This window comes from Zea mays, chromosome 1 (assembly GCF_902167145.1).
Source record: "Zea mays cultivar B73 chromosome 1, Zm-B73-REFERENCE-NAM-5.0, whole genome shotgun sequence".
Lineage (NCBI taxonomy): Eukaryota > Viridiplantae > Streptophyta > Magnoliopsida > Poales > Poaceae > Zea > Zea mays.
This window is the reverse complement of record NC_050096.1, coordinates 260,938,407-260,949,169: the sequence shown is the minus strand read 5'-3', so window position 1 is coordinate 260,949,169 and position 10,763 is coordinate 260,938,407. Positions and strand designations below refer to the sequence as shown.

The following is a 10,763-nucleotide window of genomic DNA, read 5'->3' as shown; positions in this document are numbered from 1 at the left end:
TCGCCCTCGCTCTCTGCATCCCGCTGCGGTCGTCGTCGTGCGCGCCGCCGAGGTGAGCCCGCCCCGTCCTCTCTCTCCTTTCCCATTCTTCCTCCCCCGCCGTACGCGTCTGCTGCGTCCCCGCAGCCCCTCGTCGCGCCGTTTCACTTCGCCGGCAAGACCTCGCTCAGTCGCTGTCCAGTTTCGCTGCCAGGAGGCCCTGCGCGCGGCTGCTCCCTTGCCGCGCAGCACCTAGCCCCGGCCATCTGCGCAACGCGCCTCGTCCTCGCCCCAGCCCCACCTCATCGTTCCTGCGGTGCATCCTGCTGCGAGTACGGCCAGGATGCTGTCTTGCCCTGAGCACGTCGCTCGCCTAGCGGCCCTCGTGCCTCGCTAGCTGCCGTGGCCGCGCTATCGCAGCTGAGTCGCTACGCTCGCCGCGTTCGCTGCACGCCCAGCACCCCCGCCGTGGCTAGCTAGGGTGACTGAATCACCGAGTCTGACCCCGCCGACGTCCCTGCAGCCCGCCCCGACCGTTCGTCTACCATCGCCATGCCTCGGACTCACCGTCAGCTGTGTCACACACGTTAAGTCGCGTGTGCGCAGTGTCTCGCCGTGCTCTCGCAGCTGTCATCGCGCAACTAGTGCGCGCGCTCGCGTCCGCTTGCGCGCAGTGCGTCGACGGGACTTCGTCTACCCCTAGACGACTCTCGTCTACCCCCCGTCTACCCCTCGTCTAACCTCGTGTGCGTTCGTGTCGTTCGCCATCGCCCACGCGTCGCGCAATAAATCGTCGCGTGTCGTTCGCGCGCGTTGCGCGTGCTGTCCGCACGTTAATAATTCATCTCACCTAGAATAGCTCACGCTAATTAAATATATATTTAAGCAACAGTTATTCGAACAACACACTAATCGGGACTAAGTAGTAATTTTACTCGGCATGTGATTATTGTCCGTTAATATGATTACGTCGAATTAAATATTATAATTCACATTTGCTTAGTGTAAACGTGATATCCCTCGACCGTAGCGTCAGTCGTCTCGGTTCCGTTCTCGCGTAGTGTAGATGCGAATTCTATGTCGCGTGCATATTTATTTGATCTATATTGTTGTATGGTGTACTGTTTTCTACCATTTCAAGAATGTTGGATGTATGTCTGCACTCGCGTAGATATCGGGCCGTTCGTGGAGTCTGAGGGAATTGCAGGAGAAGACCCTGAGCAGCAGCAGCTTGGTAAAGGCAAGTGTCCTCAGTCCTATTATGTCTCATTTACTTTATAATACATTGTCCCGCATACTTTGAACAACCTAAGGATTTACTAGCTTTCTATTTACCTTATCCTTGTTTACCTTTCGGATTGCTATGGTTAGCTTCATGCTAGCGCTTTAATTTAATCAATGAACATGATGAGATACAATGATGATACGATGTTTTTATTTTGGATACGATGGTAATATACTTGTGGCATTTTAGGGGACTCGGGCCGTTTCCCGAGCACCTCTCCGTAAGGACCTGTTCGTTGAGAGACCACCCGGGATAACAGTGCAACCATGAGGGTGAAATGGGATGCCCTTAGCTAATTAATTAGAGGAACTAGAGGTGTAGTTGCTTCGCCGTCGTGCCGTCAATGGGGTCCAGGCACAGTGCTTGCTCTGCCGAGGCCGAGTGCCGAGGTTCTTTCGTTTTGCTTTTTGTTAATCACTCTCCTGCGGGGAGGGGTACTGTGTTTATCAAACTGGAGAAACCTAACGGGCGGCTATGATCTCTAGGGAATCTTTGTAAAAGCTACGTAGTGATACCCTGCCGGACCACCTAGGAAGTGATCAATGGGGATTAGCTCTCCCCGGGCAGAACGGGAATCACGGCTCATGGGTAAAGTGTGCGACCTCTGCAGAGGGTAGTGAAACTGATATATCAGCCGTGCTCACGGTTAAGAGCAGCCTTGGGATCCTCTTTGATTAGAGATACAGATGATTAGAGATACAATGGTTCTATTAATGTTGTTGGTTCGATGATGATCATGATGTTTCCTCGATGAGGAAATGACTCAGGGGATGGTTATATAATAAAACTTGGCTCCTACAAATAATAAATACCTGACCAACTAAAAGCAACTGCTGAGCCTAACCCCACATAAAAGCTAGTCCACTTCAGCCAAACGGGGCATTTGCTGAGTACGTTGATGTGTACTCATCCTTGCTTTACCACAAAACACCAGGTTGTCCACATTGTAACCACTGCTCAGGAGAAGACGAAGCCGTGGAAGGAGACTTCCAGGAGTCCCAAGACTACGACAAATTTTAGGTGTGGGTTGGCGGCAACCCCCAGTCAGCTGCCTGTGAAGGCCTTATCTTTACTGTGTTTCGCTAGCACTTTGATTTATCTGTTAAGTTGATGACTATGTGGATGTCTATGACTCTGTGATGTAATAAGTTAATACCCTTTTATGTTATTATTCGAGCATTGTGCGATGATGTTCATTTATGTAATCACTGTGTACGTGAGTTCTGATCCTGGCACGTACATAGTTCGCATTCGGTTTGCCTTCTGAAACCGGGTGTGACACCCGCTTAGGCGGAGACCCGATACTGCCACGTGTGCGCGGCATAAGCCAACAGGCAGAACCTGGCATGACGCCTCTGGGCTACACGCGCCTTTGCATTCATTACGGATAAGACGTGCGCCTGTCCATTCCACTGACAGACGGCGTGCTTAGTCCACGATACGTGGGCCGTGCAGTTACTCACACGTTACCATATCGAGGGCAATGACTCGCCATTACTCCCGTGTTACCAGGAAAAGGGTTACTACCTATCAATGCTGCATGAACTGCAGCCAGCATGACTCCCGCTGATTACTCATGTGTTACTCTGTCAGCATTAGTTATTCACATAATGTATTTCTTCCATTATGCTCCTGGGCCCGCATGTCGGGGCTCAGCATCCTTGTATGTGCCTCCCTTAAACTATAAAAGGGAAGGCACATAGCGTTACAGGGGAGACACGCTCAATTACACTCAATATAGTTTACATAAAGTGGAGGTAGGGTATTACGCTCCGGCGGCCTGAACCACTATAACCCCTCGAGTCCTCTTGTGTTCATCCCGAATTCACCAAACAGGCAATCGCTTATGCCCCCTCCTCATCTTAGGATTAGGGCGGGTGCATTCCGCCACCCGGCCAGAGGATTTTCCCTCCGACAGGCTCCTCCACAACATCCCATATATTCTAGCTCATGGTCTTCAAGTGCAAACACATATGCTTCTTTTAATAGTCTTAATTTGTCCATTAAAGTGAAGTGACTTGCCAACATGATTAGTTTCCATCTTTACATCGTAGGTTGTTAGGCCTTGAAATTGGTAGTGACTTGGCTCCAATACCACTTGTTAGGACCTATATGGTTAGATAATGTGAATAGGCTATACAAAACCAAACACTAGAGAAAATTGATTATAACAATACGAGGCCCTAATAAACTCTACTTTGCACTAGCACTAACTCACTCAAGCAAGCCTCCTACACAAGTCTAGTAGCTTGATTTCTATCTATTCCACTTAAACAAAACAAGCTACAACTAGCAAGAGACCTACAACTAGCTAAATCTACTAACAAGAGCTACTAGAACTAGTTCCAACCACACTACTACTCTAGCTAGTCAAGCAAGTAACTACACACAAGCAAGTATGGAAGTCAAGCGCAAGTGAATAGAGAGTAAACCAATAGGGCAAGAAATCACACAAGATATTTCCCTAGGTTTGGTTGCTTGCCAGAAACCTATGTTCTTGTTTTGGCGAGTCTTCACTTGATGGTTCATGTACTAATTGGCCTCACACACCAAACCCATGACTTTGGTTCCACAAGAACCACTCAAGAGGTGCATTCTAACTAGCCATGATTCAACTAGAGTTATTCATGATCTCCCACCGGGACAAACACAATAGCCCCTTACAGTTGATCCATCAGAGTGATAAAAATCACCAAATCTGCTCAATGATCTCTCCAATGACTGGGTCGATTAGGTGACATTAAATCACCAAGGGTAAAAAGATCTCCACCATCCAACATGCCTACCTAGTACTATGAGATGCAAGAGCAACACTGAAAATGCACTAGAGGCTCTCCAATCTCACTTAATTGATGAATGAAACTATGAAAGGATGAAAGCAAGTGGAGTGTATGTCTTAGCTCTCAAAGTGTGTACTCGTGTGTTTGAGGTCTAAGAGAGCGGCCATCATTTACCACAATGGGTATTCATAACCCCAAACAAACCAAGTGTTACCCACTAAGACAATTTCTACAAGGGCACCGACACACCCCAATGGTCGATTCTCGATAGCTGAGGAAACTTGTTGGTGGTCACTGTTCACATCCGATGCTCCTGCACTGGACACATATGGTGAACGTCCACTCTCGGATGCCCTATCTTTGAAAAATAACTTATGTTCGATGGTATATCTAGCCAACACTGGACGCATTCAATTATCTCTTTTGAAAAAACCACGCTCATCCAGGCTACCACTATAGTTGTCTAGTGCTACACGTCTAGTGCACACCAGACTCAACTATGCTTGGCTAAAAACTCCAAGGCGTTTGTCTATAGGCTAACACATCAGATGCTTGCTAAACAACAACATCGTTAGCATGTCTTCGTCTCCTTGCAAGCGTGCCAACTCTCAAATCTTTTGCTAAGAATGATAGACAAGATTAAAGGTTTTAAAGTATTTTCATAATTTTTTCTTGCTCTCTGATGTGTGTCACTGGGCCTAAATGCACATTAGTTCGAACACCTAATGGTACCAGATGACTGAATCTACTAATTAGAGAACCCAAGTAAACCCAATCACACATTTTATTGTATCTTGACCGACAAAACAAGCATCCTATTTTATACCTTTGCCTTGAGTCCATAGGGTCTTGTTTTTTCTCTTTCTTCTTTTTCCAAGAATTAAGCACTTGATCATCATATTTGACCACATCTAATCTTCTCCATGAGTTGCCATCTTGGTCAACCTTGGTATGGACTTAACTTATTTCAATCAAAACAATAAGGTAAAGATTAGTCAATTAGTTATCTCAATTGTCAAAATCAAAATATGACTTTAACATGTCCCTAGATTTCTGACATGGGTTCAAATTTTTTGGTATAGAATTAACAACTAGATATAACACTCTAGGGTCCTTTGGTTGGGCTTTTGAACTCGCTTTTGCTTTTGCAAAAGTCAAAAGCCAACCAAAGGGCTAAAAGTCATTTGCTTTTGCTATAGTGCAAAACTAAAAGCAACCCACCCGCTACTTTTACATGCTATGAAGGTGGGAACCTTTAAAAATATCCATCTGCCACTAGTTATGAATATACTATTTCATTTTTTCTTTTTTCCATCTCTGACCTCTTCTCGTATGTGAGATTGTGACCCCTTTCTCGTTCTGTATGGTGTTTCTGGTTGATGACGATGCTCCTTCCTCTCCCCCGCTCAGCTCCAGCGACCCCTTCTCTAGACTTCCGGAGGCAAGGCCATCTCTTCGAGCATGGTTCTAGCTACTGCGTAGGACATTGGACGCCACGTGGGTGAGCGCTGGTCCACTATCGTGGTTGAGCACGACCTTGGCCGCCATGTGGGTGAGTGTGTCTCCACCATCGCAAGAGAGCATGACCTTGATTGGGGATCCATCAGGAGTAAGAATAAGTGGTTGACAGATGGGGTCTATTTGTCGAGAAAAGTTGACATTGGTTTTTTAAAAGCCAAAACTATTGAAGTAAACGACTTTTAGCTCTTGCATAGCTCTTAGTTTTAAAACTGTGCCTCATTTAGCTATTTCCATGAGACTCTTTATCGCACCTTTCATCTCATCGCTATTTCAAACTTCACTTTATAAACAGTTATACTACAATATAAAATAGTGAAATGATTTGTAAGTCTGTATAAGGTCTGCTGGAGATAGTTTACTCAACCCATTGTCACATGTTGTCTCTGCCTTCTCCTTTTCTTTTCTTTTAAAAATTAATAAAAAATATCTAGAGGATGCAAAATCGGGCTTGGACGAGGCATTCGGTGGGTTCCATTCTTACCTGAACCCGATGCCGAAACGAGAGACAGTCTACCCTACTTATCACACTGTTAATCGGTCTTGGACTCTCTGTCCTGGACTCCTGGTGTCCTGGTGGTGATGGGGTGACCCAGGTGGGTGGGAAAAAATATGTACATCTTGGATGCAAATGTTCTTTTTTACCGTCTTTCACATCTAACTAGAAGATCCAAAAAAAATAGATCAAAATTTGCAACTTAATTATTTTGTAATTTGTTTTTCTTGGATAAAAGTGTTTTTAGCATCCTGGATGCAAAGATTTTTTTTTGCGGGTGGGTCGTCCAAAGTAGAATCCAACGGCGCGCCGCAGCTCCTCCGCCCCTCCGCTCCCGCCGCCTATATTCCTTACTTGCGTTCGTTCGTCAAGCCCTTGCACAAGCGCGGGCGGCCCTCCGACCGGCTGAAACCCCGGCGGCCTCCTGAAGATTACGGTACCGGGATCGGTCTGAGCCGCCGAGGCCCGCGCAGGCGCTTCCTTATATATCGTTTCTTGGCGTGGCTAAGGTGGTGGTGACCATCCGGTGAATATGGTATGTATTGCATGCTTGATGTAATGCGAAGTTGCGATTTCCCTGTGCTACTACTTCCCGGTTGGCAAAATGTAATGCGACCACAAAAATGTGGTTTCTTGGCCGGGGCACCGGCTTCGTCTGCATTGCTCCCGTCTCGCAATGAGGAAAGATTAATTAATTAATACAGTATATAATCAAGGGTGTTATTGTTCCCTCTGGGCTCCGGGTCTGGTGCTCATCCTGTCCTAAATCTGGGTGCGATGCGATTCGCGTTCGGGCGATTCGACTCGGATATTGATCAAATGGTATCGATTCCTCCCGTCGATGCGGCAATTGCTGGCTAATGTATGAATGAACCTTCTACTGCTCAGTTGTTTGTAGGCGGTCTAACACTCCTTGAGTAATCAGCTGATGTGATGTGACACCCACCTGGATAGATAGTCTTTTCATCAAAGATGGCGATTTCGCTGGAACAATTTGATTATTTGAGATACATAGTGAGATACTGGCATGATTATTGATAATTTGATCATGGCAGCAAATAAACTTTTTGGTGTTTGTGCAGAACATTGTGTGTGAAGTATGTGGAGATATTGGTTACAGACAACTTCTGCTATGTTGCGGAGACTGTAAGCGTTATGCTGTGCACCAGTATGTCTTCCTTTTACGCTAATTTACTATGCTTTCATTTTACTACATAGATTCGATTTTATGTTCTGCTTATTAATGGGTTTAGACATTTTTTCCTTATAGTATATGACAAACCATGGTATCACCTTAGAGGGTAGGTTTATTTATATACCAGTGTTTTACATCATTATAATATCTTTTTCCAATCAATTCGAAAGTCAATAGACGAACTACAGGAATCTATCTATCTTCACATTCTATTGAATTATAAATGGATATTTGCAAATCATATATATATATATAATACCTAAATGGAAAACTCAAGTACCCTCTGTAATCTCTACTGTAGCTATGTTATTAGAGTTTATTATGATTCGTCATTGCGTAGGTACTGTTTGGACAAAGTTGTTTTCGATGCAACGTTGCTAGAATGGTTCTGTTATGAATGCCTACAAAGGCGTGGTGAAGTTACTTGCGTCGCATCTCTAGAACAGGTGTCAAGTGAAAGCCCACTAAGTCATGCTCATTTTGGTCCTCTAGTACATCAGCGTACTACTAAGAGGGTGGAGTCAGTAACAGGGCCATATTCACCCAGTGATGACTGTGAGGAATTATTTTCCTACCCTGGCATAGAAAGCATCCCAAGTGTTCAAGAAATAAGTGTAGATCCCATTAAGACTTCAAGTATTTCTGAACATGATACCATAGAAGCAGCTGCAAGCAGTGAAAGATTCACGGAGTGTCAAAAGGCTAGCTCCTGTCGCGAGGGGATAACTGTGAAGATGGCTATGGCGCCCTCATCATATGAGAACTCAGGTTACAACCTTATTCAAGTTGCTTGAATATTTACCTTAAATCAAACATCACTTGTTATTAAACTCTGTTGGGTAATTTTGTACAGGAGAAGACATTTTCTCTGAAAATGTATTTTTGGAATATGTTTTGGCATATAAATGTTATCTATCTAAAGCACAAAAGAAGAGAGTAATGGAGCTTATTCAGGAAATTCAACCTGAATTCACAGTTTTTATATCAATAATGCGGAGGGGCAATGTGCGACCTCCGGGTCCTTTTCTGGTAACTCCACTACCCCTATGGAATAAACAACTCATTTACCTCATCATTGACTGTTTGTAGATAATAGCGCCAGTGTATGGGAAATTTACCTATAAGATTCTATTTGTCATGAATCTTCTCAGCATCATGTTCCATTTGCTTGCTGTTAGGGAATTAACAAGGAATATGCAAATGCACATTTCCCAGATAAAAGCACAAATGTCACTCTTGAGATGCCTGACAAGAGCAAGAAGTGGCATCCCAAATTCTACAGAAGAGATGTAAGCAGAACCTGCATGCTTACGGGACAGTGGCTAGACTTTGTCTGCGACAATCATGTGCAGGAGGGAGATATATGCCTCCTTTTACCGACAAAAGATGAGATAAGATGCACGTTTATGGTCTATGTTCTTCATGAAACAACTCATTCTTCTAGAGGTGAGGCTGGCTTTCAAATGGGTGGCCCATGCCCTGGTGCATCTGGTGTGGCTTCAGAAATCCATGTTGAGGAGGAACCAACCACTGGTATTAGTGCAAAACATTAAAAAACTATTGAGTATCTATATTATTTCTTTTCTTGTTGTCTAAAACCGTCTGCAGGGGAACATGTTTCTTCAGAAAGTGATATGCGAGAAATTCCTCATGAATCTCTCTCGAGAGGAGACTCTGATGATCAATTTGAGCCTCCATACTTTGTACCATGCAAGAGTCCTCTATCTGAATCCCAAAAGAGAATGGTTGAGGAGCGAGTGCGAGCTATCCGATCTGAAATTCCCATTTGTGTGGCAGTAATGAAGAACAACAATGTTGGTGTCGCTCAACGTTGGATGCTAGTAAGCTCAAATCGTTTTCTGTTTGGTCTTGAATTGTTAATTTTTACCCTCAAGGTTGCTTCTCTATCACCTTAACCTTATTTCGTTTAAGTGGCCATCCTTTTGTCACCTGAGAACTCACCGATTCACCTGCCTTCATATGAACAAACTCTTTGCTATCAAATCATCAAAATGTAATATTTTCTCTATAACCATCAACATACAAAATTACGAATACAATCCACCATTATAACCCCTAGAAGTTTTCTAGATTATTCGGAGAGTTTTTGAACTACCCTGTAGGGCTAATTTGGTGATTAGGGATCCCTAAAGGATCCATGGGGGAGGAATCCCCTCGCAATTCAATTTTGAATAGCAAGAGGATTTCTTCCCCTCGGGATCCCCGGTCACCAAATCAGCTCGTAGTGTGTTGCTAACTACTGATCTTAATGCATCAGGAATTAGGTTCACGATATGGTTCGGTATATCTCCCAACTAAAGGGCAAACCATATTGCTCCAGTGCGGGGGGACGACATGGAAGGCAAAATTGATGTTTCATAATGGTAGAAGGTGGTTTCTGAATGGAGGTTGGCCCAATTTTGCTCGCGGCAATGGCCTGCGTGTGGGTGACATCTGTCTATTCGAACTGAAGAAGAAAGACAGTAAGCTTACCATGGCAGTCCACATCATTCGCAGGGAGAAGTTTTAGTTTGCACTATACCAAAGTGTGGCTCCTGTTCTTTCGGCTGGTACCCTGGGCTTATTGTACTTGTTCTATTTTGACAGTCGTGTGGCTGATCTCTCGAAGGATTAGAGACCAATCTGTAACATCTGTTGGTAGCTATCGTGCCGCCTTGCTTTTGCTTATGTTGTACTTAACACCCTTCTTAAAGTTTCATCTGAATTAAAAGTGATGACTATTGTTTGTCATCGAACATCTAGTCTGTGTTCTCAATATAGTCTCTCATGCCTGTTACGTCTATCTCCCTCTCAAGAAAGAGATCCGGTTGTCCAGGAACCAGTTAATATTAATTGTTTATTCTCTCTTTGTGCATGTACAATGTATGAAAATAATGGAAAATACTATTACTAATTCTTATATTATTATATTGAATGAACCAGGTGGTAGCATTATAGAACACCCAAATTTTTATTTTTGGAACCTAAATAAATCTTTTTAAAGATTTATTTGAATTAAAAGTGCTTTTAAGATGGGTTATGTATTTGAATTATTTTCAGAAATAAATATATGGGTAAATGTAAAATCATGTTTGTGCACTGTATGTTGGTGCATTATTTTTGCCTGTACGAATTCAAATTTGCATCCAAAAATATGAATTTGATTGAAACTCTTTTCTAGAAAATTCAAAAAGGTCTTTACCCCTTTTTTCTCTGGTTTTCGCTGGCTGATTTCCTGACCTCGGCCTGTTAAACAAAGAAGTGTGTAATCTATATTTGGGAGGAGATCATCTATATTTGGAGATGTGTCTCCTGTGTACCGTGCACCATTGATCACGGTTGTAAGCTTCCATGTATACAATCCTCTATATAAAGAGAGAGCCTGGTCCGTAGAGGGCATTCAGCGCCAATCATTTCAACATGGTAACAGAGCCGATAATTCGATCATGTCTATAAACTCTTCATCCTCCTCCACCACCTCCGCCACCAATTTCAGCCTCTCCTCTAGCG

At 43.9% G+C, this 10,763-nt stretch overlaps 1 protein-coding gene across 4 annotated transcripts; it reads left to right on the top strand.

Annotated features, from left to right (window-relative positions):
- The first annotated feature begins 6,331 nt into the window (after positions 1–6,331).
- On the top strand, positions 6,332–10,100 carry LOC103643732 (B3 domain-containing protein Os03g0619800). Of its 4 annotated transcripts, none has more exons than XM_008666908.4 (7): positions 6,332–6,593; positions 7,141–7,226; positions 7,594–8,021; positions 8,107–8,282; positions 8,432–8,786; positions 8,862–9,094; positions 9,532–10,100. In XM_008666908.4, exons 1-7 carry the CDS (start codon positions 6,591–6,593, stop codon positions 9,781–9,783), a joined length of 1,533 nt encoding a protein of 510 aa, XP_008665130.1. In that variant the 5' UTR covers positions 6,332–6,590; the 3' UTR covers positions 9,784–10,100. The 4 variants fall into 4 exon arrangements, 3 of the variants coding, with proteins under 3 accessions (XP_008665130.1, XP_008665129.1, XP_008665128.1); XR_004855537.1 differs by having other exon boundaries at positions 6,333–6,593; positions 8,469–8,786; positions 9,532–9,953; XM_008666907.4 differs by having other exon boundaries at positions 6,333–7,072; positions 8,880–9,094.
- The last annotated feature ends 663 nt before the right edge of the window (positions 10,101–10,763 follow it).